The sequence below is a fragment of the Vidua chalybeata genome, chromosome 21, assembly GCF_026979565.1.
Source record: "Vidua chalybeata isolate OUT-0048 chromosome 21, bVidCha1 merged haplotype, whole genome shotgun sequence".
NCBI lineage: Eukaryota > Metazoa > Chordata > Aves > Passeriformes > Viduidae > Vidua > Vidua chalybeata.
The window spans coordinates 6,119,162-6,146,362 of NC_071550.1; the positions used below are offsets into that span (position 1 = coordinate 6,119,162).

General features: G+C 49.6%; 3 protein-coding genes across 5 annotated transcripts in view; all 3 read right to left on the minus strand.

Annotated features, from left to right (window-relative positions):
* Nucleotides 1-1,725: 1,725 nt before the first annotated feature.
* On the minus strand, nt 1,726-6,486 carry LOC128798714 (alpha-1-acid glycoprotein-like). Its single transcript, XM_053962489.1, has 6 exons — nt 6,276-6,486; nt 5,623-5,765; nt 4,957-5,030; nt 4,129-4,239; nt 3,262-3,365; nt 1,726-1,877 (listed from the first exon to the last, which is right to left on the minus strand). Exons 1-6 carry the CDS (start codon nt 6,381-6,383, stop codon nt 1,761-1,763), a joined length of 657 nt encoding a protein of 218 aa, XP_053818464.1. The 5' UTR covers nt 6,384-6,486; the 3' UTR covers nt 1,726-1,760.
* A 990-nt stretch (nt 6,487-7,476) lies between these two features.
* LOC128798577 (alpha-1-acid glycoprotein 1-like) lies at nt 7,477-9,806 on the minus strand. The gene is made up of 6 exons (XM_053962251.1): nt 9,667-9,806; nt 8,871-9,013; nt 8,581-8,648; nt 8,200-8,304; nt 7,892-7,992; nt 7,477-7,687 (listed from the first exon to the last, which is right to left on the minus strand). The coding sequence occupies exons 1-6, from the start codon at nt 9,775-9,777 to the stop codon at nt 7,634-7,636; spliced, it is 582 nt and encodes a 193-aa protein (XP_053818226.1). The 5' UTR covers nt 9,778-9,806; the 3' UTR covers nt 7,477-7,633.
* Nucleotides 9,807-11,179: 1,373 nt separating this feature from the next.
* Nucleotides 11,180-27,201, minus strand: part of COL27A1 (collagen type XXVII alpha 1 chain) — a 141,486-nt gene continuing 125,464 nt past the window's right edge. For 2 of the 3 annotated variants that reach the window (XM_053962226.1, XM_053962225.1), the window contains 20 exons: nt 26,858-26,914; nt 26,646-26,699; nt 25,676-25,729; nt 24,308-24,361; nt 22,720-22,773; nt 22,536-22,643; nt 22,061-22,168; nt 20,456-20,563; nt 18,722-18,775; nt 18,085-18,147; nt 17,606-17,659; nt 16,880-16,915; nt 16,534-16,551; nt 16,123-16,158; nt 15,775-15,801; nt 15,496-15,561; nt 14,940-15,108; nt 14,687-14,796; nt 13,743-13,961; nt 11,180-13,208 (listed from right to left, as the gene is read on the minus strand). In XM_053962226.1, coding sequence (XP_053818201.1) covers nt 13,062-13,208; nt 13,743-13,961; nt 14,687-14,796; nt 14,940-15,108; nt 15,496-15,561; nt 15,775-15,801; nt 16,123-16,158; nt 16,534-16,551; nt 16,880-16,915; nt 17,606-17,659; nt 18,085-18,147; nt 18,722-18,775; nt 20,456-20,563; nt 22,061-22,168; nt 22,536-22,643; nt 22,720-22,773; nt 24,308-24,361; nt 25,676-25,729; nt 26,646-26,699; nt 26,858-26,914 — 1,596 coding nt within the window. In that variant the 3' untranslated portion in view covers nt 11,180-13,061. Of the gene's footprint in view, nt 13,209-13,742; nt 13,962-14,686; nt 14,797-14,939; nt 15,109-15,495; nt 15,562-15,774; nt 15,802-16,122; nt 16,159-16,533; nt 16,552-16,727; nt 16,798-16,879; nt 16,916-17,605; nt 17,660-18,084; nt 18,148-18,721; nt 18,776-20,455; nt 20,564-22,060; nt 22,169-22,535; nt 22,644-22,719; nt 22,774-24,307; nt 24,362-25,675; nt 25,730-26,645; nt 26,700-26,857; nt 26,915-27,201 lie in introns of those variants that run through there. The other variant, XM_053962228.1, reaches the window with a different exon arrangement.

The window sequence follows — 27,201 nt, forward strand, 5'->3', positions numbered from 1 at the left end:
AAGGCTTTTTGTACAATTTTTTTCATTAATAACAACCCAGCCAGGAGCTAGCCTTGAAGGTCATTCAGGAGCCATAGCTGGTAGTGCAAGTGGCCTCTGATTTGGTTAACAAAACTTGCTCTGGGGGCCTGGCTGGCTTTGTTTGTTCCTTATGTCTCCTACTGTAATCCAAGGCTTTTATTCAGCTTTAAATCTACTCATGAAGTCGGGGTTTTTGTAGTCTGAGCCACAGCTCCCCAGCGGTGTCAGCTGAGATGGGTCCTTGAACCGCAGCACTGGAGGCTGCTGCCAGCCTCCCCTCAGCCCCCCTGCCCTCTGGAGAGCTTGGGAGTTATTTCACATCACAAGCTGATAAAGAGGTGGATGAGGCAAGAGCTGGCTGGGTACCTGTGCCTCGAGACCTGGAGTGAACAGGCTGAACTTATTTTAATTTTTATATTGCTTATCCTGCTGGAAAGCAATCTGAGGGGAGACCTCTCTCTACAATTCCCTGACACAGGAGGGTGCAGTCAGGTGAGGGTCGGGCTCTGCTCCCAGGGAACAAGGGACAGCAGGAGAGGGAATGGCCTCAGGCTATGCCAGGGGAGGTTCAGATTAGACATCAGGAGGAATTTCTTCACTGAAAGATTTGTCAAGCATTGGAAGGGGCTGCCCAGGGAGGTGGTGGAGTCCCCATCCCTGGAAAGTGTCCAAGGAACTGACCGGATTGGTGCTCAGTGCTCTGGTCTGGTTGACAAGGTGGGGATTGGTCACCTTGGAGGTCTTCTCCAACCTTAATGATTCTGTCATCTTGTAAAATTCATTTTTGCTAGAGCAGTCACTCCAAAGGCACTGAAATTCTGTCTGGGGCAGAGCAGAAAGAGAGAACCCTGGAGCTCCAGAGGGAGTCACAGAGCTCGCTGCTGCCTTCCCTCTGGCTTTTCTCATTCTCTTCCTTTTTAAGGAAGAGAGATATTTTCAGTGCTTAATTATGAAGATAGAGCTGAGAGTGAATTATTCTCCAGACATGCAGCAGCAGTCTCTTGTCCAATTTGCCCACTTTTACAGTGGCAGTTGATGGTGCTGACCCCCCTTTGGTGTATGAGGTGCCTGACGAGTGCAGGGGTGTACTGGAGGCATGGAGAGCAATGTCATCCTTGGCACTTCTCATCTCCAGGGTATTGAGCTTGCTGAGAAATGGTGACTTTTTCTCTGAAAATTAAAAATCCAGGCTGGGTGGGGTAAGCACCCCTTCCCTCTGGCAGGAGGATAATTTGTCAGTGTCAGACGTGGTGTGCAAAGCAAGCTGTGGATGGACATTATCAGGGAGCACTTGCCTGGTCCAGAGGCTTTGGGCAGGAACATCTGTCCCACCTGGGTACCTGGCAGTCAAGCTGCTGTCAGGAGAACTGGGTGGTCCCTTTTAGCTAAGCCCCCTTTTCCTCAGGCTCTACAGTTACAGCTAAGTTTCCAGCCTTCTCTGTATTCCAGTTACTCCTCAAATGCTTGTTTTGCTTACTTAAAATAGTTTATGATTGCCCTCTCCTGGCTGGTCTCTCTTACTGCTGCATTGCAGCACTGCTTTTTGGCAGAGCATTTTCCAAGCTCAGTGCTCCAGGCTGACTCTCCCAACTCCAAGCTGGATGACACACAAGGTGAATTGGCTGTTCGTTCTCTTTTTGCAAACCCCACTTCTGAACTCTTCAGAACCCTCTGCTCTCAAAAAAATTGGCATCAAATTGTATCTAATTTGAAGGAAACGTTTATTGCCCTGTGTGGGGTCAGTTCCCTGCACTCCCAGGCCAGGGAGTACCTGGAGCAGGTGATGCTGTGACTGCAGCCACAGGCTCTGGGTGTGGGCTGTTGCTGCCTTCGGCTTCTTTCACTTGACACACCTCCTGTCAGAACAACAAAAGCAGGGTAAGTGAATCTGCCAAGGTGCCAGCAACTGAGAATATACTCAAGAAATATTTTCCTTTTTTCTTTTAGCTGATTTTGTCTAAGAAGGCTTCCCTGTGCTGGCCCAGGCACAGAAAATGCTTGCCCGGGTGCTCAGCTCCTGCTGGTGCCATTTTCCATGTCTGTGCTGGAAAGAGGAAACCAGGTTTCTGGGGCAAAGTTGGAGTATGTGTGCTCTGAAGGAAAGGGGGAACTCAGACTTTGGGGGAAATAAGTAAAAAGCTTGTGCTGCTCAGGCACTCTGCATGGGTTAAGTTCTGTTGATGCCTGCAGCTGACATGGGGCTTTGTGAGTCTGCTCCTGTGCTCTGCTCACATTCACCCTCTTCAGCCTGATGACAAAAGGCCCCAGAATGTTTTCTGTGTTTGTTCAGTTGTTTTTTTACTCCTCAGGTGCAGTGGCTTACTTTGGCCAGTAACTGCCAACTCCAATTGCACCAGAACTTGTAAGCACAGACTGTCCTAATTCCCCTCATTCTGCCCAAATTTAAATGTGATCCAGAGACTGCAACCCCCAGCCCACAGCTGCATGCAGTTAATGTAGAGGAGCTGGGCTCTGCCTCCCAGGTGTTGCTCATTTGCCAAATGGGAGAGGAGACCTGCCCCAGCCCCAGGTGCAGCCCCATTCCCAGGGTTTCACTCTCTGTCTCTGTCCTCCATTCCCCTGAACCTGTGGGGCAGTTTTCAAAGCAGCCTCTTGAGGCTGGAGAAATGTTGGGGACAATGTTGGATCCAGCCTGGTGGCTTGGAGTGGGATTTTGGGCACCTCTGAGAACTCAGAGCCTGCTGACATGGATGAGCAGATGACCAGGACAGAGCAGCAAAGGTAAGCTGTTTTTCACCTTCACTTTGCAAAGAGCTGTCAAGCTGATTCAAGGTCTGGCTCATTTACAGGATAAAATGTCTTAAATTGGGTGGCAGAGGTGAGAACTGGAACTGGTTAATGTTTTGGTGGAAAACCTGAAGGAAAAAAATCCCTGGGGCCTCCTGCCCTTTCTGCAGCTTCTGGGGGCAGCTGGTCTTTGCTAGGGAGCAAAACCTGGGGTTTCAAGGCAAAATCAGTAACTTCAGGGCAAAACCCCCTTGCCTGTTATCCCCCTGGCAGGGGTAGGCAGGCTGCTACCAGGGTTCCCAGTGGAGATGCTCAGGTGCGGGCATTTGCTTTAGGGGTGCTATTTTAAACCTCGGCTGAAGCAAGCCTGTGATTATTTAATCCTCTAAATAATTTCCAGCACTTTGAAAATGTGTCTCCAAGAGCCCAGTTTGGCAGCTGGAGGTGCAGCCCTGCCTGGAGGGGGCTGTGGTGGCCCAGGGTGCTCAGTACCGTTTTCCATGGCGCGTACACGATCTGCTCTGCCCTCAGCCCCAGGCACTCGGCGTGCTGCTCAAATTCCTCCTTGTCAGCTGTGCTTATGCTCAGGCTCCGGGCTGGAGGAGGAGAAGGAGTTGTCAGGTGTTAGATATGGACTGGTGGCCTCAGCACAGCCCTTTGTGCCACGTCCCTGTCCTTGCTGCCCCCCTTCCCCACCAGTGGATGTGGTCTGTGTGGGGGTCTCTCACCCCCACAGTGAACACACCTGAACAAAACCAACCCTGGGCATCACTTGTTTAATCCTCTCCCAAACAGCTCTGGTCCTGTATGCTTAAAGGGGTTGCAGGATGGTTTGATACTCCTGGGGTGTCAGGAGGGACCAAGGCAGAGTATGGAGGCAGTTTTCTATATCTGTCTTCAAAATCTCTTAAGCAACTGCTTTGCAGCCTGGCAGGATGATGAGGAGCCTTATCAGGGTCAAAACTGCTGCTTTATGGGTTTGTGGTTAAATCTGATCAGCTTTAGCACTGCAAAGCCACGTGCTCTGCCCTGGGAGGTAAGTACTGAAACATTACTGAAACATCATGGTTGGCTTGAAAATTTTGAGATTTTACAATTATATCGATGCTGAATTGTATTTGCTTCCTGTTCTTTGAATATTTATGGTGTAAGTGGGTTTGGTCTTTAACTTGCTTTTCCTGCTCTGCCAAGAGATGTGGGATTTTAATGGGGTTTGCAAATCCCATGACCCCTGGAGTGTGGGTCTCAGGAAAGTCATTGACTGTTGGTGAAACCAAGTTGCTGTATGGTTTTAGTTGATAACTGTGTGTGTGGGTGTGCCGTGATAGCTGTAAATGACTTTAGGATGGAGTTTCATACCGTAGAGATACTGCCCCAAATACGTCCTTTCCCTCTGCATTTGGTACTGGATGAGCAAAAGGTTTTCAGAGCTCATGTTCATCAGCATCCCCTCAGTTTGCTGGGTCTTGGCTTGGAGAGAACAGACACAATAACTCAGATTTGCAGTGATGCAGCAGCAATAAACTCCAGCCCAGGTGTGGACAGTGATTCAACCTTCAGTAGCAGGTGAGTAAAAAGGTCCTGACATAGGGTAATTTTTTTGGCTCTCGGTTTATATAAGTTGTATTTCTTGAAAATGGGGCTGGGGTGTGAAAGAGCTGAAGTCCCCCAGCTCCTGTCCTGCTGTTGGAATGTGCTGAATGATGTGGTGTGTTGGGACTCAGGGTATGAGGGGTCAGTGCAAACTGTGTCCCAGGGGGTTGCAATTCCCACCCCGAGACTGGCTCACCCCACTTCCTCAGCAAGGAGGAAGCAACTCAGAACAAGAGGCTTCATTAATTCACTGAAACCTGCCATGAGTGTTCCCTCCTTCCCCCAAGGGATTGTGAAATAACTTCACAAACAGGATGGTGCTCTCCTGCAGGGCAGGGAGCAGGTTGGCTCCTGGCACAGCATTACCCTGTGAGTTTAATGTGGCTGGACAGCAGGGCTGGGATCCCTGGGGTGCCCCAGGAGCAGGAACAACCTGGGTGCCCCCGGGATTGTGGAGCTGTTTGGAGCTCACCAGGCTTCAAACAGGCAGAGACTCTGGAATAAAATGCATAGGATAAACTAAAGCAGAGACATGGGCCCTTTGTGTGTCTCAGTCCATGAGGGCTGGGTGTTAACCCCAGCCGTGCTGCTCACCGTGCTTCACCAGCGTGGCGTTACCGGCAGTGACTTCCAGGTAGGTGAGGTTGTTGGTAAAACATTGGTCCCCCCTGGAGAGAGAGGGGAAGGGGGTGATGCAGTTGTCTGGAAGGACCAGCAAAGCCCCAGCCCTGCATCGGGCACCTGCCACCTCCTCCTCAGGGTTAACTTCTCCCACTGTTAAAATCAAGGCGTTTCTCTCGTGCCTTTGCCTGATCTCCAGTGGCAGCTCGTGGTCTCAGCCTTGCCATTGCTCCCCCACCAGACGTTTTCCACCCTGAAATAACTGAAACCTCAAAGTGCTGCCTGTGTTGGCACAGAAAAACTCATGCCCTGAAATTCTGACCCTGTGGGGGAAACAGCTTTTGATGCCTGGCAGAGTCAGCAGCCATGGCATAGGGACTTCTGGAAAGTTCTCCTCCCCTGCAGAGGTCTTCTCCTTGCCTGCATGGCTTGATGCCTGTGAGACCTCTGCCCTGCAAAACGGTCTGTTGAAATAAATGAGTAAATAAAGGGGATGGGGGAGAGGTTGCACAGAGGAGGCAGGAGAAATTAACTCCTTTTGGGGAAACCAATCTGGAACCGTGCTCAGGTCTCGTGCTGGAAGATTTTAGGGCTGCAGCAGGGAGGGGATGGGTTGAGGGCACAGGGACTGCATCTTACACGGCCACGTAGTGGCTGATGAGCAGCTCCTGCCCGCTGGCACCGGGCTCCAAGCGCAGGAAGGCATGGTCGATGAGCAGCATCTCCACGCGGTGCTGGGGGAACTGGGCAGCCCCTGCCACGTACAGCCACGTCCCCAGCAGCTGTGGGGAGGGAGGGAGGGACAGCTGGTGACAGCTGCTGGGTTTGCAGGAGAAACCCTGAGATTTCCACCCTCCCCGTGGCAAAATTGATAGTGCTGCTAGTTCTCTGATATTCTGCTAAGGCTCTTGCATTGGCAGCGACAAGGTGAAATATTTGCAAATGAACTGGGGGGAAAAATAAAAGCTGAGTGTGGGGGTTGGGAAGGGTGCTGGCGCCGGCTGTGGTGCGGCAGGGTCAGGACAGCCCGGCTTTGTCGCGGGGGATTTGCACCAGAAAATACCCAGCCCACCCGCCTTGTTGCAAGGTCACTGTTGGGAACCTGAGCAAACTGCGTAATTCCAGCAAACATTTCCCTGGGTTTGCTGCAGATGTTTCACTGACAGCACCTCGGCAGATGTGCTGGGGGACAAGGTGGGGTTTTGCCCTTGTCCAAGGGACAGCGAGGCACAGCAGAGCACCCTGAAGCTGACTGCAGGCGTGGGGCAGCCCGAGCCCCGCGTGTCTCCTACCTTGGAGGCCGTGGAGCTGTCCGGGCGCTGGGCTCCGCAGGGCACAGCATCGGTGGGCAGCAGCAGCGCCGCCAGCCCCAGGATGACCAAGAGCCCGGGCGTGCCCATGGCTGTCCGAGCACACGGAGCGAGCACGGTCCTGCACTGACAGACAGACAGACAGACTGACGCTGCTGGCTCCTGCAGCTCTGCTGGGAGGGGACAGGATGTGCCCGGGGCTGCCGGATCTGCACCCGTGTCGCAACCGGTGCCTTTTGGGGGCGATGCCCAGGGAAGAGCCGCGTGCTTGGCACTTGCCCCGGCCTCGGATGTGGCTGCTGGCGGCAAGTGCTGGTAGGAGTGGGCTGCTGGTGATGCAGTTACTGCATTTTAAACTTCAACCTGCCCTAAATCTGCCCATTTTTCCCCCTGTGAGCAGCTGCCGTGCTCACCTCTTGCTCTGCTGTTGAGATGTGCAACCCTCCCCGTGCTGGTTTGGCTGCAGACCCCCACCCCAGTCTCAGGCAAAGCCCAAGGGGGCTTTGAAGAGAAGGTGTTTTTGCAGTCTTTGCCAAAACTGGCCTTAAAAGCGGTGCTTATGGGCCTCAGAGGTCACCCCTGTCCTGTTGGACACATCCCCTGTGCAGCTCCCGGACCCTCCCTGTCCTGCTGCTGTCTCTGTGTGGTCAGCCAGGCAGGTCTTGTTTCTCTGGCATTTTGTGTGCCTTTTCCTCTCTGGCAGAAGAGCCTCCCTGAACACTTTGGTCTGGCTCTGGGTGATGGTTTTCCCCATCCTCTCCCCTTTCCCCTCCTCAGTGAGACCTGGGGAAGGTGCAGTGTCCCCTCTTGTCACCCCACCCTGCAGTGACCTCTGCACAGGACTGTGGTGTAGATGGAACCTTGTGGGATTTGGCTTGGAAATGGAGGGTGGGGATGTTCAGGTGCTGAGAGTGGTGTGGTGGGGGAGACTCGAGGGGGTTGGCAGGTCTGTCTGTCACCCTGATGGGTGGGTGCTCATGTCCCAGTGTCCTGAGGCTGGGAGGGTCCCCTGCCAGCACAGAGCTGGCATGAGGGATGTGCCTCTGTGCCCACTGCCACGCTTGGCCCTGGCTGGGTTTTGTCTGGAGCGTTTCACATCTCTGGGTGGGTTTGGAGATGCAGCACCATGGGCAGGGCAGGCAGGAGGGTGTCCCAGAGAAGATGGAGCAGGAGCAGCCAGTGGTTGAAATGAAGGAGTTTATTTTGGGCCCAGTTGAGAACAGTCAAACTGGGTGTTTAATCCAGGAGGAAAAAACAAAACATGGATAAGATAAAGGTTCTGAGGCTGTGCTGAGCCTGGAGGAGGATGAGGATGGAGCAGCTGACCCAGTCCATAGGGGTTAGCCCAGCTGAGGATCTACATTGTCTTCATCCCCGGGCAGGGGACAGGCATGCTGGGGAGAGAGGAGATCAGCTCTTGGAGCTCCCTCACCCCAGAACCACCAGGAATGGCTGGGGTAGGAGGCTCGAAGGGGGAGTGGGGATGCACAGCAGGGAAGCTGTGCTGGGGGACTAAATTTACATTCCCCCCAGACCCCCACCCCAGCTGGGAACAGAACCTGGCCTGAGGCTCATCCACCCTGGGGAGGGGTTTGTACCTCTGTGGAAGTGTAGAACACCTCCTCCTCAGTGAAGCCCAGGCACTGCAGGTGGGCTTTGAACTCCTCCATGTGCTCCTTGCTCACATTGGGTGTCCGTGCTGTCAGAGAAATGGAGAAGAAAGGGAAAGAAATGGAGTTTTAGAGTTGCTTTGCTCCTGGGTGATCCCTGTAGTGCAGATGGGAGGTCACTGCCTGTCTCCATCCTTCCCCTCTCTATATCAGGGGAAAAGGGGCTTTTTGCCCTGCTTGTGAGGACTGGAGATATCTGTGCCCTTTGATTTGTCCCTGGGGAAGCATCTGCTCACCTGAGAGACTCAGACTTGGGAAGTCAATGTTGATGTGGTTCAGGATCAGCAGGTCTTTGTCACTTTGGATCAGTCTGGCCATAGAAACCACCCTGTTATCAGCAACTGGAAGGTATGGAGAGAGTGAGATTTCCCCACTGGTGAGGATCCACCCCATGCTGAGGCTCATCACCTTTCATCCTTGTGACTCATCCCAGTGGGGACCACTCTGGTCCCACAGTACTGCCATAGATGTGCTGTGTGGTGGAAGAAAATCTTCCCCCCACCTCCAGACATGATTTTAGGTGTAAAAGGCTCAGGGTGCCACATACTGGGGGGCAGAAGCAGGAGGGTTCAAGGGCTGGCTGAGTCCCCCCATCCCATCCCACAGTGGAGCTTTACCATGTGCCATGGTGGAGTTCTGCTGAAAGACCTGGATCTTGGAGTTCTTCACCACACACGTCTCATTCCTGTGGGGCAGAGAGGTCAGAGGGAGCAAATATCCCCAAGCTTGTCCCAACCAAACCTGAGGGATTTGGAACATGAGCAGGACTGCAGAGCTTAAATAAATGTGGCATAGCTGCTCTCCAGCCCTGAATCTGTGGGGTGTCTCAGCCCCGAGGATGACACCAGAGGGTAGAAATGCCCCTGGAGATGGGGGAGCCAGATCAGGCATGAATCCCTGTCCTTACATTCTTATGATTTCGGTGCAGTTGAGCTCGTCCTCATGACTGCCCGGAGAGAAGGAAAAAGCCGCAAATGTCACTGCCCTGAGCTCTGCCAGGTGAGGGGAATACCTGGAGGCACCGGTGATGTAGAACCACTGTCCCAGGATCTGCAGAGGGGAGCAGAGTGGGGAAGGTTGGAGGGGCTGTGCCAGGTTCACCCACAGACACCCCGTGAGTGAAAGCAAACGCTGTGTCTGACGTCCCACCGCCAGGAGCAGGTGTAGGTGACTGCCCTGGCCAGGATCCAGGCTGGGTGAGGGTCTCTGGGTTTTGTCCCCTTTCTGTTAAGGCAGTGCTCCAGCTCCCAGGATGGCCAGTTTTTTCTGCAATGGTGCTTCTCCTGCTCCAGGCCATGCTGTCATTGCTTTCCTCCCATTAAAAGCTCCCAAGGGAATAAATACTGCTTATACAGTGAAGGGTTTGAGGATGGAGACTCGTGACCTGTGCCACCATCACTTGAAGGACTTAAAATGGAGTGCTGAGGCATTGGGGTGGTGCTGCCCAGCCTGGCTGGCAAGGACACAGAAGCAGGATCCCCCAAAAGTGCCTGCTTGTGAGGTTATGGGTGCAGAGCTGCAAGGCTTCACCCCTTCCCTGTGCAGCAGTCCGGATTTTTTTTTAGGAAAACAACCATGGACAGGCAGTGAGATAAACACTGAGCTGCCAGTGCTCCTGCCATGACCTCCTCCCCTATCCATAAGGGCCAGAGGTGCTGACAGGAAAGGAGAGGATGGGGGCCTTGGCTGAGGACAGGGCTTACCTGAGGGATGGTGGTGTTGTCGAAGGTGATCGGGACAAGCGGGGCACAGCTTTGGGGCTCGGTGGCCAGGGCCAGGGGCAGCCCCAGAAAGAGGGTGAGGGTGGCCAACATCTCCTGGCTGTCTAGGAGGATGCTCCTGCTCTGCCGGGCTGTTGCTCAGCTCTGTCCCTTATATAGGGCTGCTAGCACCACTGGACATCCCCAGCACCAACGTCCCCGTTCCGCTGCTGGGCTGTTTGCTCAGGCATGAAGCAATAGCAGGTGGAGGAAATTCAACTTGCAACATCTTGGATTTCTCCAGCACAGAAGGAGGAACCACCCCCCCCCAACCTAACGCTTCCCCAATGCAGGCTTTTGTTCTCAGAAACTGCAATTAATTTTGTGGGTGCCTGGCAAAGTGCTCGGCAGCTTCAGGTGTGTTTGGAGACCTTGGGGACACTGAGGGCAGCGGGACATGGCTTTCCTCCACGGGGCAAAGAAACCCTCATGGACATGGCTGGCTGGCAGCTCTGAGAGCTTTGGTCCACACTCACCTGGTTTCCCCTTGGGACACGGGGTTGCACGAGGGTTCACGTGTGCTCTTGGGAGGGCAGATGCCATGGGGGATTCCTTGGGGGATTCCATGGGGGATTCCATGGGGTAGGGGCCTTGGCTATGGGGTAGGGAACTCAGTGGGCTCAGACCTCTTAAAAGCTGTAAATTACAAGTTCTTTAGATGCAGCATCTCCCTATTCAACAGCGCCGTACAGCTCCCCTCATGTTGGCATCGTAATTAAGTGTGGTGATTAATTAATTAGACATGTTTACTTTCACCCTGCCCTCAGCAGCTGCTTCAGGAGCTGTGCCTCGGGGGGGCAGCCGGGCTTTGGTGCCAGAGCGGGGCTGGTGCCAGCGCCCGGCGGTGCCGGGAAGGGGCAGAGCAGGGCTGGGCTAACACGGCTCAGCCCCTTCCCGCTGCCCCTGTCGCAACCGGCACCGGCAAGGCAGCTCCTCTGCTTTTTGTCCCAAAAAACCCAGGATTTTTCCCCTTTGCTTCCTTCTTTCCCTTTGCCACGCTCTTTTTTTTGCCCCCTGCTCTTGCCCTCATCTTTCCCCTTTTCTTTCCCTTAGTTTTCCCCCTTCCTCCTTTTCCCCCACCCCAATTTCACCCTATGTCTTCCTTTCCATTTTTTCCCTTTCCATTTTTTCCCTTTCCATTTTTTCCCTTTCCATTTTTTCCCTTTCCATTTTTTCCCTTTCCATTTTTTCCCTTTCCATTTTTTTTCCCTTTCAATTTTTCCCCCTTTCTATTTTTTCCTTTCCTTTTTCTTTCCTTTTTCTTTCTGTGATCCCAATCTTGTTGTGCATTTGGCATCACAGGAAGGTTTGGGGTGTGGGTTTGTCTCCTCAGATCACTTGGGGGAACCCCTGGGAAATGGGGTATTTCTGTACCTCCTGCCTACCTAGTTTCTTTTGAAGAAAAAAAAAAAAAAAAACCAAAAAAACCAAACCATTCCAGTCCTGTTCCATTGCCTCAGTTTTAAATATTTATTTAAAGTTAAAAAAAAAAAAAAAAAAAAAGAAAAAGAAAAGGAGGAAAAAAAAAGCTTTAAGGAGAACAAATGGTAACTGCAGCCTTGAGAAAACACAAAACCAATGGCATGGGATGAGAAATTGAGTGATCTGGAGTATGGGGGGTTGCAGGGTGGCAGTGAGTGATGGGTGGTGCTGATTTTGGCCTGGGGATGAGGTATTTCTGGCAGGGGCTGCGTGGAGGGCGAGGTATTAGGGAAAGATCCTGTTAACCTTTTCTGATGGTGATTGGGAACCAACCAGCAGGCAGTAGTGACAAAAAAAAATATACAAAGAGAGACTCACAGATAATTTTTTTCCCCTCAAAAAAATAAAATCCATAGTCCATATGAGACATGAAAACTCCAAACAGGCACTGAAGAGTTTCTGATACAGTACAGCTCTGATTACATCAATATTATTCCTTATTATAGAATTAAAGATTATCATAATTATCCTCTTTAAAAAAAAATCCTCCAAATTTACATATAGAGACTAAATTTCTACAAAACTTAACAGAACAAAACCCTTCCAAGCTTGGCTGGGTTCTGAAACAAGGTACCATCACGTCAGTCTTGACAGAGGGGCCGAGGGAAGAGTCGCAGAGCTGGGTTTAAACATGAGCTTAGTCCAGGGAGTCGTGTGGGCAACTCAGTACAGCCCAACTCTACCAACTCCAAAGGAGCTCTCTGAGGCTCAACAGTTCTAGATGAGCTGTGTCCCTCACTCCCCTCCCAAAGCAGTGAAGTGCTGATGAATTAAAAAACAAAAAAAGCAAATTTGCTTGTAAATTATCCCATAAGCGATGTTGGCTGTGGTGTGAGTTGTGTTATTGACACCCATGGCCACTGAAGGATCCCTTTTAAGGTGGCTGTTTCTCTGATTTAACTGTAGAACACAATCTCCTCTCTTCCCAGAGAGTTGATTCTATGGGGCTTTTTTTTTTTTTTTTTTTTGGGTCTGTGGCAAGACATTGTAGCACCTTCACAACCTTAAATAAAGTCATATATATAAAAAAACACATGTTTTTAAGAGCACCAGAGATTTCACAGTGAGAGGTAGAAACAAATCAGATGAGCCCATTCCCTCTCTCTATTTTAGCACCTATCTCTTCCCCTCTCCTCTTTTTATTCCCCCTTCTTTGCTCTCCCCTACTCCAACACCACACGTTGAGAGGGAGTGTTGATTAAACTCATGGAAGGAGGAACTTGGCTTTTTTTTTCTTTTTTTTTTTTTTTTTTTTTCTTTTTGCTTTAAATAATATAATATATATATTTTGTTTCTTCTAATATTGCACATCAAAATGCTTCCTGTACACAGAGCAGCCAGATTCAACTTGCAGCTCCGCCTGGGAGACCTGATGCAGCACGTGGCTGTCCAGAAGCTCTGAGAGGGAAGCTCTATTTTTTAATCATTTTTTCTCAATGGAAAGAACATTTGGTAACTCAGGAACCAGACAAAAATGGGTGGGTGGGTGGTGGTGGGGGGGGGAAAGAACAAAAAAAACCCACACGCTGCAAGTTGCTTGAGGTTTCTCTCAATGTTTTCTTTGGTCATGGAAAAAGCTTTGTGTGTGGAACCACAACATCCAGTCCCCTGATCCCTTTTCACTGCTCACGTCCTGACTGATGCCCGCTTCCCCCACGTCCTTGTTCCTCCTCCTTTCAACAACTGGCTGAGTTCAGTAGATCATGGGTTCTTGGAGACCTTGAGCCAAAGGCTGGAGCAAGAGCTGGCCCAAAGGATACAGCCCAGCTGTCCTTGCTGCAGAGAGGGGGAGAGCCCCTGTAAGGACAGGCCCATGGTGGGGTTGGAGCCTCAGAGCCCGGGTCCCATGGCTTGGCTCAAAGGAAGCAGACAGGGCCGACCTCGAGGTGATACTGCTGTCCTGGCTCCGAGGGGGGCAGGTTCTGGATGCTGACAATTGGCAGCTGCTGAGGGTCCTGTGTCCGAAAGGAAAAGAGGGTCCGATGCCAGCGCCCGTCCTTGATCTGCGTGGGGAGGGGGGACAGAGAGAAAGCTGATGAGCCAGGGGGTCAATCCTGCTGGAAAGGAACGTGTTCCGTGAGGTGCAGGCCTGAAAATCCCTCTGTGAGACAAGGGCTGGGGTGGGTTTAGAGAGCATTTTGGGGAACACTTTATCAGGCTGATGAAAACTGAGCTTGAGTGGTACCACCAAGACAAACTCCTAATGCTGTGAGCCTGGATGCAGCCCTGTGCCTCCTCAGTCCGCGTGGCACCAGACAAGAACCAGGGTCAGCACCCATGGGGAGCCATTCCCCCTTCTGTCATTTAACTGCTGCTATCCGTGACAAGTAACTTCAGAATTTCATCTTTTGCTTTACTGTTTGAAGGCCATCTGCTTCACAGGAGCTGCTACAGCATCCTGGACTGGAAAATTAGTGGAGAACTGGTAAACCTGACCCTTCTCCCTTGTAGGATGAACAGCACAGGTGTTACTTGAGCCTCAGAATGGGCTCTGGCATTTCTCTCCACTTCTTCCTCCCTCTTTCACAGCGACATACCTTGCAATCATCAGCTGCCACTTCTGGCCTGAGCTGCCCACTGGCCTCAAACACCTGCCCGTTCCAGGCCCTGAAGCGCACGGCTTTTTCCGAGGGTGTCTCAGAGGAGCCTTCCCGCCACACAGAGGTGTTCAGGCAGTGGATGGTGATGTGCTGCACCACCTCCGAGCTCAGCAGTCGCAGGAAGTTCATCTGGACTCTCCCGATGTCGAAATCCAGCTGTAAGGTGACAGAGAGGTCACAGGGGCACCCTGCAGAGGGGCTGAGGGGAGCAGGCTTAGTGCAGGGTGGGATAGCAAGGGGGTCCCTGTCCTCTGCTTCATTCTGCACCAGTGTCCAGAGCTGGATCTGATGTGAATATGGGCATGAGGACCAGATGCCAAATCCTTCTGGAAAGTTTTCATGGGGACACAGCAGGTCCTTTGCTTTGCAGAACAAACTAGGAGGTCCTTAAGTAGGAGGAAAGGAATGTAAACTTCAAACTCAATACACCTGCAAAGCAGGTTCCAGTTCATCTGCAAACGAGCCCAGATATTCCTATTTGTATTTTTAGTACAGGTACTTCCTTAACAAAAATCCCATAGCAATAATATCATTGGAAACTTGTGTATTTAGGCTGACCTCAGTTCTCCAGGTGGCAGGAAACAAAATGCAAGAGTGACCCAAACATAAGCCAAGTCAATAAAGGATTTGGGAGCAGCATGTTTGTGAAGTTACTGATCATGTTAAGGCTGTGGGTTCATTAAACATCACTGGAACACAGGGCTTTGTCTTGAGCCTTAGGTGTATTTTTTAACTCCCCAGAGCAGTTCTGAGTGTTACAGTTGCACTAATGCTCCCCCAACCTGTGTGCTGTGTCCTTGTGGTCACTGTCCAGTGTCCTGGCCCAACACAGGCTGTGTAAATATTTGGGAAATGCTGCTCTGGGCCTGGGCTGTGCCTACCTTGGAGACAGTGACAGGGCTGAGACACGTCTGGCCACCGTTGGTGAAGTTACAGATGACCTGTATGGTGTCTGAGGAGCAGCCAAGGTTTGGGTCAATCCAGTAGGTACCTGAGGAAAGGGAGGATTTGGGGATTAACAAGGACACTTAACCTTTTCTGTGAGTGACAAAAGGACAGTTTGGGTTTCTTGGTGACTGGTCCCAGGGAAGGAGACCAACATGAAACAGCCTTTGCACATTTGGGGCTTCCTACCATCGGTCATCTTCTGTTCACAGTTCATGAGGTCCCGGCAGATGCGGGCAGGGTTTTCCTTGGTTCCCAGGGGTCTTTTGATGCTCTGGATGAGGTTGCTGAGGTAGTGTAGAGTCTTAAAGATCTCCCCTCCATGGTCCAGCATGAGAAGGTCTGGATGTTGGTAACCCTGGAGAGAAAAAAAGGCAAGTCAGGGGTGCCTCGGGGGCACCGAGGGCTGTAACCACAAGGGTTTCTACATCATTTTGAGAAAAATCAGTGGTCAAAGACAGACTGTGCTAGCTTGGGGCCAGTGAGCCACAGGCCTTGTATTGTCCCAAACAGGACAGTGCTGAATTGCTGGCAAAGTCACAATGGCAAAGTCAGGAGGTCTGAAGCTTCACAAATCAGTGACACAACAGAGTGGGACTTTTGCCTGCATAAATTCCAGATATTCCTCTAGAACGGTGACAAATCAGGGCTTTGTATAAACATTCTGCACACAGAAAGCACGGATGAGACCATTCCCAGTCTCCAGCCCAAGCAAAGACCAGGGACTTAAAAAATGCCCTCGTACCTCTCTCTTGAGCGCGGTGTTGGAGTCGATCAGTGTCTGGAAAGCTGCCCGAAAGCCATCTTGTTGCTGGTGTGGTGTGAAAAAGATGGAAACTGAGATTGTTAGAAGTTGAGCATGCCCTGATGCAAGAAAACACTGCTCAATCTGAGGCTGCAGTCAAGCACTGCTCTGCTAACAGAGCATCTCCTGCTGGACCTGTGTTGTCAAGGCCCCAGCAGCACCTTGGCTCTGCAGGACTTGTGATCATTGTTAGCAAACATACAGAGAATGGCAACTTACAAAAGAGGCTGGAACTCCTGGCGGTCCCTGGAAATCAGAGGAAAAAAGGGGCATCAGCCAGAATGTTGGTCAGTCACTGGTGCACACATATTCAGCCATTTGAAATCCCTGTTCCTGTGGAGCCCCTCAGTGCAGAGAAGCGAGAGAGGCAGCAATGCTCTCTCTATAAAACTCTTGGGGATGGTTTGGACTAAAGCACGAGAAACACTGGTCCATTCACACACATGGTTTTGCATATGAGGAATGGGGCTAAGCCATAATTTCCAGTGAGGGAGCAGTCCCTCTGGAGAGTATCATGGCAATCATTTCAGCTTGTTTCAATCATGAACTCTTCCCACAGATACATACCGGAGGGCCAGGGTGTCCTCGTGGGCCTGGAGGACCCTAAAGACAGAGTGGCATCAGTTAGTGAAATAGCTCCAGTTTTTATTTCCATTTCTCATGGTTTTTACCAGCAGGAATCTGTTCCCAGCTGGATTTTTGACACCTCACAGGAGCCTGTCCCTCAGAACTTTCAAAAGACAGGGGTGGCCCCATTTTGTCCCTGCTCTGGGTACATCTGTCTACACCTGGTCTATTCCTGCTGCATCTCTTGTTCCCAGCCCTTTCAGATCCTCAGTTGTCACTAATGCCATGTTGCCAGGTACTCATCCCATTCCAGGTGTGCAATTACCCACCCTGCAGCTTTACACGTGCTAAAAGCAACTGTTTTATTTAAATACAAGATATCACTCAGAAAAAGGGATCTCAGATACTTACCCGTGGACCTTGAAGACCCTGCAGGGGAAAGAAAAAAAGTGCAGAAGCTGTCAGAAAATGCTCATTACTGACCCCAAATCTCCCTGTACACCCATGTGCTGTTCCCAAGGCAAGGGCTGGGTGCTGTACTGGAGATGCCACAGTTGTGGACAGCATGGTGAAGCGTTGCTGGGTTAAGGAAATGGAAATTTTACCAGCAGAGTGGTGTGGATGTGTGTACACATCTGTAAGCAGTGTCTTGCCCTCGTGGGAGCCTGATGCACCCTGTGGTCACAGCAGAGCCCAGAGTGACTCTTGATGGTTCAAAGCCACTCTTAGGGGCACCTGGGGTGGGACCAGCACTTACCATCTCCCCACGGCTGCCTTTGTCTCCCTTGGGCCCCTGCAAAGCACAGGAGGTGGCTGTCACTGACCATGCACAAGCTGCCCTGCTGGCTGCTGCCCCCAGAAGCTCCTTGCAAGGACTCATCCCTAACTCATCAGCTCAGGTTGTCATATTGGCCTCCCCATCCCAAAGCAAATAATGCCATTACTGGCTGTTTCGGCAATGTTTGAGTTTGTCTTACTGGTTTTTATCTCTGCAGCCTCTGGACCAAGCTCTGAGTGGTGCCATGCTTGTGTTTTCACAAAGCATTGACCTGATCTTTCATCTGTGTTCAGGGCCTTTGGCATTTTAGGTCAGGCAGGGATTTTCAACACTTCCCAAAATCAAGTAGTTCCCAGTTTAATACGTTTTTAAAAAAAATATTTAAATGTGTTTCCCCCTGCCCCAGGCCAAGGTCTTTGGAAAATCTGGCTTTCAAAAATCTGCAATAACATTCTTGTTTTCCAATCTATTGAAAACTTTGCACTTCTGTATTGCTGCTCCTCACTTTTCAGCTAATAATCTTCCAGCAACTGTCCATGCAGCCAGAGACTAAGCCTGCACTTTTCTGAAGCTGCTGATCTTAAAACCCATTTTGTTTTCTTGGTTACAGCAGGATTTGGGGGTTACTTGCACTCAAACATCTTGGATCTCAGGCATTTAAACTCTTCTAAAAAATACAGGCAGGAAAGAAGTGTGGATACTTACAGGGCTTCCCATGGGACCCTGAATGCCCAGAGGACCAATAATTCCTTCTTTTCCCTAGGAAAGAAAAGACTTGTGAACCACCACACGGGACCTGACAGTCATTTTCACTAGGGCAGACTCAGGGAAGACTCAGAACCTTTGCTGCTTTTCAGCAGCTTGGTGGTGGTATTTGCTGTAGCTGGAATAAAAAAAACATTTCCAACTGCAAGTCCAAAGAGACAAGTCCTCCCAGTGTGGTTGTCATGAGCCTTGTTAAACCTCAGAAATTCCATAAATAGAAGGATTTCAGTGTAGCTGGAGTGCTCTGTGCAGCGTGGCTGTCTCCAAGCCCTGTGCAGGTGTGGTCACCCTCTAGGGTGGTGGCTCAGAGGTGGTGCCATGGCCTTGAGCACTGTGCTCCTCACAGCCCCTGGAGCCTCACAGAAATGGGGGTGAAGGAAGAAAATCCTCCCAAACCCAAAACCTGGAAAATCACTCACCATGAGACCCGGTGGCCCACGTGGTCCCTGAATGCCTTTGAACCCAAGGTCTCCTGGGGGGCCCTGCAAGCAAAAAATGAGATGTGAGGTCCACTAAATAACCAAACCCTGTGTTTATGCCCTTTTATGTTTTATGCCTGTTTATGTGCTTATGCTTAGAGCTCTGCTTTAAGGACAGGGGTGCTGCCTCTTGTCTATGGGACAGGGAAGATCCAATTTGTTGTAAATTCTTTCCCCACTCCTGTTTTGCAAGGCTTTTACTCTCGACAGAAAACAATTTCCTCTTCACCAGGGAAATTATATGGTGATAAAATGAGCCTGAATTTCAAGTCAAGGCTCTCAGTGTTAGGGATGCACATCGGTGTCTCAGGTGCAGGCTGATGGTTGATGCTGGAAATACAAATGTCAGAAAGGGGGAAAACAGCCACAGAATCTCTAGGGCAGCCCTTTTCCTCCAACAAAGCATATGTAAGCACACACTCATTTAACAAATGAAGATTCATAAACTAAAGAAAGCTGGGATCAAAATTCAACTTCCATCATTTCTGCACAGCTGCTAGCAATGCAACAAGTGTGGCATTACCTCTCCCCAGTAAAGTGAGAGTAGAAAACCAACTGGACACCAGCAGCCTCTTACCTTTGGCCCAAACAGTCCTGCAATCCCTGGGAATCCTGCCTCACCGAAGTCTCCCTGCACGTGAGAGCCAAGACAAACACAAGAACAAAGGACAACAGTAAATCCACACTGATGGCTGGAGATGTCACTCAGAGATGCACCACGAGTTCAGCAGCTCCAGAGAAAGAGAAATCTGTGAGTATCCCTCAGTCTAAGCAGGACTAATTAGAAAGAAGAATGAAAAAACCCTGGAGGAGGAGCTACACAAACATCAGGCTAGAAGCAAATCACCTGAATCCCTTAGATCTCACCAATGCCACCTTTTTGCCCCCAAAATGGGAGGCAAACCTACACTGTTCCTAGCAGATGCTTCTCTGGCTTGGCCCAGCAGAAGCAGGATGCAGAGCATCTACTCTGAGATTGATCTTGGAATTTCATGCTGCAAAATAACAGCCTCAAAGCTCTTTAAAACAAGCTCCTCTTTAATTTCTAATACAATCTGGACTGACCTACTAATTCAAACTATGCTCATTCAAGCTGTTAAAAAATGCATGTTCTTACAACATAACCTCCCACTCAAGCCCAGAAAACCATGCATATCCCTAATTCTTTTCCTATTCAACTCTGTGGGGATTTCCCCTCAATTTTGTAAGAAAAATAATAATAAAATAGTTGAAAGACCATCAAGCTTGAATCAGCACATAGCATGTACTCTGAGAATAAAAAACCCACCCTGGGTAGCATGTCCTTATGTAAACATCCTCCTTTCACCATGTTGGAGATGGTCATCCTTTGATATTTTTGGGCTTCTCAGATGTCAAAATTCAAGATGATTCAACGTTTAAAAAAACAAAGGGGTCAGAATCCTTCATCAGATGATTCTTCTCCCGTGTTAGGAACATCAGAGACAGATGAGGCTTGTTTGGCCTTTTGGCAGGACTGTCTCACCCACCCTGACTGTGCTTTTTGGAGTGTAATACAATGGTTTGTTCACTCAGTTGTGAATTACCCAAGTGATGGGGCTTCCACCCCCTTTACTGCACAGCTGTTCCAGCATCAGCCTAGAAACCCCACTGTTAGGAAGTTTTCCCTTGAAAAAGGCCATGAGAGTGAGAAAATGCTTGGCAAGAAAGGGCTTGGTTGGACTTGGTGGAGCGTAAGAAACTTTCCAAGGATACAAATTGATTTAACTGCCCATTTCTGGGTCCTGGAAAGGAAAATTGCTACTAATAGGGGACTGAGGTCTTTCCTGCATTAGGAAAATCAACCAAGCCTTCTTTCTAGAGGAATTTCAGGCAAAAGCACATGGAAAGTCAGAAGGGTTTAAATGTCATGGAGTCATCTCAGCCAAAGGGACACGGTCACTGGTCCTGCAGCAAATCAGGCAGTGACAATATGGGGCAAAGGAATGTGTCACTTGTGTCACAGAGACAAAATGATCTGTGAGACTGATCCATGATCAATGACAAAATGATATATGATGCTGTTGGTTACTGCCTTCCAGCTTGAAAACTGTGAGCACTAAGTTTTATATAAAACAGCCAAACAAGTGCATTTTAGCTGAGGTAGTTTGGGTTCATTCTGTGCCTTGTTTCCTATCAGTCCTAATCCCTCTCCTAGAACCATGCTCAAGCTGGATATGGGCTCCCCTGTACAGCCCCTCCCCGGGATCACCCTGCTGTCCAAGCCTGGATCCGCACCCTCTCCTGCAGGAGAAGCCTGGAGTCAGCTCTGCTCAGCTCCACCACCACTAACCGGCTGTCCTTTGGCTCCTGGCTCCCCAGGGCTCCCTGGAAGGCCCGTTCCTCCCGGTGATCCTCGCTTCCCTGTTTGGCCAGTCTGTCCAGGCAATCCTCTTTCACCCTAAAAAGAACAGAATTCAAGTAATTCCAAAGGACGGGAGCTAAATATAACAGCACTCAGCTGAAATAGCCATAGATGGAAGGCTGGGAATGATGGCTCATTGGGATCAGGAATGGGGTTCCATCAGGGGATGGCCCAGGTCTGCTGAGGCAGGTTGTTCAGGATGCACAGGGTGAGACCAAGGTGGGCATGGCTGTGTTCCCTCCTGGGCTGCCCTCAGAGCAGGAGCCTCAGCAGAGCTGTCCCACCTGCATGGGGGTAGGGAGAGAAAGGGGAGCCTTCTCTTTGCACTTCCTACATTCTTCGTCTGCCCTGCAGTTTCCCATAATCTCTTCCCCCAGCAGGCTGGCAATTGATGATTAATTCATGGAAAATGCTGAAGGCATGCCAAGAGCAGGACTTCAACCCAGAGGCTGCAAAGCCAACATTTTCCCCAGTGTTAACCCTACCACTTCAATCCAGAGAGGGCCTTCTGCCACCCAGCACCACACTTTGCTCCCCACCTCTCCCCCTTGCCAAGTGCCAGGAGCAGCACAAGCTCCAGCTACTCAGTCTGGGGCAGACTGGGAGAGAGGAGCAAAGGCAGGGAGAGCCTAGGATGGTGGAACAGCCGGAAAAGGGGCAACAAATTCCCCTGGAGGCAGGGTGTGAGTGTGTGACAAGGACACGGATCTCTGTCACCTCCTGTTGTACTGCCCAAGGCAGCTGGAGGGCAGCAAGTGACAGATCAAGGGCGATGTGCTATGGAGCCCTAATTTAAATCAGATCCCAAAGCCTCTCCAAACCCAGCTGGAGTCTTCCTATTTACAGAGTTTTCCTATTTACAGAGTCTTTCCACAAACGACTGAATTGCTGTGGGTCCAGTTTAGATCCTGTGGGGAGCCTGGATCAGGGCAAGGACCAGGAAGAAACCCCAAGGCCACAAAAGCAGCTTGTCCCTGTTTCCACCCAGAGTGATCTCCAAGCCCATACTGGCTCCAGTCATTCTAAGCAGTAAATATGCTAAAAACCAAGCAGCACAAATTTCCCTCCAGCATTTCAGGTCTTGCAGAGCAGTAGAACACCTGAATCTCCCACGGAGTTGTCCATTCTGGACATCCTACAGTCAGGCTGTAGCAGTTCCTCTGCAACTTCTCCATGTTTTTTCTAGCCAGGTTTCTAATGATAAAAGACTCAAGTGTTTGTAGTGTAAATATGTGTGTCTGCAGGCTCCTGAGCTCCTTTGGTAAGGGTGGAAATGTCTCTGGGACATTCAGCTGCTGTGTACATCAGGAAAATGGATGGACGATGGATGGATGGATGGATGGATGGATGGATGGATGGATGGATGGATGGATGGATGGATGGATGAGAAGAAAGATCTACAGAGCCTCCAGCTAAGTGAATGATGGCAGCAGGAGCTGAGACTATATTAGACCTTGAAGAGCTCAAGCTCAGAGGCATCAGGCTCACAGACTGAATCACTCACAGCAGCATCTTAGGAAGCCAGAAACTCACTTTGAATCCTGGTGGTCCCTGGGCCCCTGGGAGTCCTGGCACGCCGGGGTTCCCTCTCTTGCCTGGCATCCCAGTCACACCTTCTTCCCCATCGTCACCTTGCTCTCCCTAGGAAAGAAACACACAAGAGGTTATGAAACAAAACCCTTTCCCCTTCTGCACAGCTTCTGGGGGGACAGGGGAGTGGTGGGATTCTGCCCTCAGCAAGAGGGGGGCAGGTTTGCAGGGGTGGGTTTGCAGATGTGGACAGAGCTGTGTGCATGTGAGTGTCTGTCAGGCTACAAACCCCACTTCATTTACAGATCTGGTCAGGCAAAGGCAGTGTGTGCAAGTGATATGTGTAGATCTACTCTGGGAACGTGTAAAGTGGAATATCCATAGCTGGATCACATAATTTGTCCTGTGCTATCTTCCAGTTTTCCAGCTCCAAGGCTGTGTTTGCTGTCCATGCCACAAGGTTGCAGTTGAAGCTTACCAGCATCCCAGGCACGCCGTCCTTCCCGGGCACTCCATCCACTCCAGGGGCACCCTCTTGACCCTGCCTTCCCACCACTCCTCGAGGACCTGGTAGCCCAAGGATGCCCTAAAATCACAAAAGGTATTAGAGAAGGAGCTCCCAGACAGCATTTCCTGGGGCAGAAAACTGATTTTTCACCTACCGGCGAGCCCCTGCTCCCTGCACTGCCCTGTGCTCCTTGCTTTCCTTTTTGACCCTGCAAGTAAAAAAAAGAGAGACATCTAAAATTGCAGCAGCTCTTGCACAGCTCCACTTGGGTCCGTGACTTCAGGGTGTGCTTCTGGGTAATGACTGGAAAGAGTTTTATAAAAGGGAGATTTGTAAAGTCAGTTGCTCCAGTGCTGGGGAATGAACTGCTATTTGGTTTCATTACAAGTGATTCCTCGTATGTCTTGAGAGTTCTAGGGCAGGAATGAATAGCTAGAAGGCAAGGACCTGCATTTTTCCTAATACGGAGCAGATGAGGACAAAAAAAGCAGGATGAACTCGAGGGAGGATTTGGTACACTGGCAAACATTAGAACAAGATGCTAAAAACCTGAGTCCTCCATCAGTTCATTGACAGCAAACCCAGGACCCAGCGAGTCCTCTGAGGGGGTTCGGGGGGGGTTCTCTCTGAGAAGTAACTCTGTTTTGGAAAGCTAATGGAAATTAAAAAGGGTGCCTTCTGTCTGAAATTTGCAATGCTGCTTTGTGACTAAAGGCAGAAAAGAAATACTCCTGAGGTTTATTAGCTGTAAAAAGGATTAATTTGTGCAGAATGAACGGAAAACTCAGCCTCATCACCTTCACTAGGGCTCTCCTAGTGAGGTCATATACTAAAGCACTTTTAAATTGAAGAACTCATTTTCTGTGCATTGTTTCTCCATCTGCACAGGACCATGCTGGCCAGCTACATAAAAGAAATATTCCTGGGGGTGCTTCCCCTGCTATTCATTAGACCCCAAGGCAGTTCCAAATTATCCATTGATGGGCAGAATTTATTTGTCTTATCACCTGGTACACTTCTTGCCAAGAAGACCTAAAGCTATCTTCTAGCATTACCCCCAGCAGGGTCAGATTAGAAACCCTGACATCTGCCAAGAGAGAGCAGGAATTTGCTGAGTATTGAGGCCACATATTTATGTTTTAGCAAATAAAGTCCCTGGTCTGTGAGAATAATTAGCAAGCTGTCATAACAGCCAGATGTGGAGGTAGGAGTAGGTGTGACGTGCCCCAGTGAACCCTGAAGGACCCATGTGTCCTGGGTTTTCTTGCTCAATAAGGACAAGAAGTTAGAGGGATTGTTCCAAGAAACAACTCCATGGATAAATGGACTCCAAACCCAGAAGGTTTCAAGCCAGAAATGTTTATGGTTCAAGTGAAAAGGAGAGACTCTTCCCTGGCTCAGCCCTCCTTGGGGATGGACGAGCCAGCTGTGGCTGGAGACAGCACAAACAGGGCATGGGAAAGAGACACAACCCATGGCAGGGACTAGAGACCTGCCCAGGAGTCACCCATCATGCTGGAGCTGGAATTGATCTTGATCTTCTCCAGCTCCACGAAGCCCACAAACCACTGGGCTGGGACACCCAAATGTTTACAGCCCTCCCACAAGGATCTCCACAGCCTTTCAAGGCATGGACCATAGGCAAATATCCCACATTTTCCTGGGCAAAACCATGAGAGTCCTCTTAATTAGAGAATTTCTTTAAACTTGGGACACTGTAAATCCACCCTGCTGAAACCTACCACATCACCTTTGGATCCCTTTGCTCCTGGCTTGCCTGGTGATCCAGGATCCCCCTACAAAACATAAACAAGAAAAATCTGCTTGAAATTCTCTTCTGGCAGTATCTTGCATGAAGTACAAAGAACAGCATTTTTTTGTGCCCTAATAACGCTGACTGTATGGAACCAATTCAGACAGGGCCCTGGGGAAAAAGGAGCAAGGAACTCCAGAGAGCATTAACAGGGTGTCAATTGGAGAAGAAGCAACTCTGCCCCTCGCTTGGGTGGTGCTTGTATTTGTGGAAATCATTCACCAAATTCCAGATGGGGCCTGGAGAGCAGTGCTGAGAGGTGGGCAGGAAGGAGCCTGTGTGCAGAAACTGTGTGCAGAATGAGCAGTTTACACAGTGACTGCTGGTGCCACCTCCCTTTTGAGCACTGCAGCCCTTGCCTTGGTTTCACCTGGGGGTCAGGTGCTAGAAAACTGCCTATGGAGTAAAGCAGAGAGGGTATTTCACTGCTCTCTTCCCCATCACACCCATCTCAGTCAGGCTGGGTTTTTTGGTATTTGTGTCAGTGGCAATTTCTGGACTAACATCAAATAAATGGTAAGGAAGGACTCCCTGTAGAGCTGTCCTTTTTCAGCTTGTTTTTGAGCCATGTTTCTAATGGACCTTTACTAAAGACAATCCAAAGTTTCTGCTTCCATCTGAATCATCTGAGGGGCTTCCAACCCCCAGATAAATTACATCCACTGGGGAATGCAGCAGCTCATCTCATTTCTGGGCCATATAACAGAGCACTACCATTTTAAACCCAAAAATAGAATCAGTTGTTCTTCCCAACATCCTTACAAAGAGTGGGAATTGATTCAACTTTATTTCCCAATACAAACTACATTTAATGTGCTGCTGCACTCACAGTTGCAATAGTCACATATAAAGATCAGATGCTACTGTATATAGCAAGGGAATAAAAAGTCCTTCCCTTGAGTTTGGATTTAATTTAGTCTTTCACAAAGTCTTTCACTGGTTTGAGGGGAAACAACTTGCAAGTGGAATAATATGGTTTAACCTCACACTGGACCAGCAGCACATCAAATGGATTTCCAGGCAGATCCTTCCACTGTCACTGCCATCTCCCACCACCCATCTCCTAAGATTTCTAATCCCTCACAGACCATTCAGAAAGGATGGTTTTGGAAAGGACTGTTTTGTCACCCATTTATTAGTCTCAAACGTGGCTCAAAATGCCCATTCCATAGGCCTGGCTGATGGAAATGCCCACATTTCACAGCTCACCACACACTCCTACTGCAGCCCTTCCCACCTCCCTGTTTTCCCTATGCCTGGGGCATTGGGTACCTTACAATAAAGCAGCATCTCTTACCGGTAAGCCTTGCTGCCCAGGTTTTCCTCTTTCTCCATCAAGCCCTTCCTGACCCTTAAATAAAAAAACAGAGAGGGAACATGCCTTTGTTCTTTTGTGGCAATGAGAAAGAAAAATGAATGTAATGTGATTTAAGGGGCAGAAGAAGACACATGTGTCTGCATTCTGCTGATACAGAAATGGTGAAGTTGTGGGTAGTGCCCAAATCCTGTGGATATGCTTTGGAAAGAGGAACTGCTCATCACCAGCTAAGCAGCAAAGGTGTTCTAATGCATCCCAAAATACACACAGCACTAATGGAAGGGAACAGTTGGAGGCAGCTGTCCTAGAAAATAAGGCAGCAGCACTGCTACTCTGATGAATTCAAAATCTTCTGTAAATTACTGTAATGGGTTGCTCTGACCAGGTGCTTTTGATTGGAGGTAACACTTAATTCATGGAGCCTTTGCAGATCAGCACCAATCAGCTGAAAATGTCCTGCAAGGAGAGTATAAGGAGCACAGCAGGATAATTCATAGCCCTGGTTTTGCTTTTGAGAGAAATCTTGCCAAGATTTTGGAAGTCTCCAAATCTTAAAGTTCATAGCTCTTTAAAAGAATCTGCAGCCACAGGCACATCAGTTTTGAGATTTGTCCAGCACTGACACGGCCTCTCTTGCACACATCTTGTCTAGGATGTCTCCTTGATAATCACAGAGACCTGTGCTCCAATGGTCCTGCTCATTCTTTTAGCCTCACTCAGCAGGTGCAGGGCAGGGTGAGGTGCTCACTTTCTTGCCTTCAGCAATGTTTTTACTGCTTTAGGTAAAGACAACTGAATTGTTCTCTGTCTGAATCACAGCATTGTGCAGCAGCTGACCAGGGACAACAGCAGGTTATGAACTGGGACTGCAGTTCTGTGGGCTGATGTGGACTGGGAGCGCTTCCCCAAGGTAAACATTTTTGAATCATGCACTTGGAATAAGACTCACAGGATAACCAGTGTCTCCAGGCTCCCCTCGGTCACCTCTGTCACCAACGGGGCCCTACAAGAGCACAACAAGGACTTGAGGTGGATGTAAACAAGCTGTCATCTGCAATATCTCAATGGCTTGTGTATGTTCTACAAGTAAGGCAGCAACCCAACTGATCCACCCCCAAAAATCACTCTAGGATTGATTAGAGAAGGGATTTAACATCTTACTCTATCTCCAGGTGGTCCCTGTGGGCCTTCTACCTTCCCGTCATCACCTTGTTGTCCCTGTGAATAAAATGTTAGTATTAATATAAACAACAGATTTTAGAGCAGATGTGTCTGTACAGACCCAATCCAGTCCTTCCGTATCACGGGAACTCAAAGCCTCTGTTGAATTTACTCCCTTTTCATCCCAAGAAAAGACTAAACAAATTTTTTTGTTGTTTGTTTCACCAACATTTGCTTTCCTGATTTCTGGTGGTTGTTTTTCCCTGGTCTAACTCGCCTCCTTAAGTAACCAGGTGCAAAGGGTTATTTTCAACAACTCCTAAAACTAAGCAAGCAGGATGTAA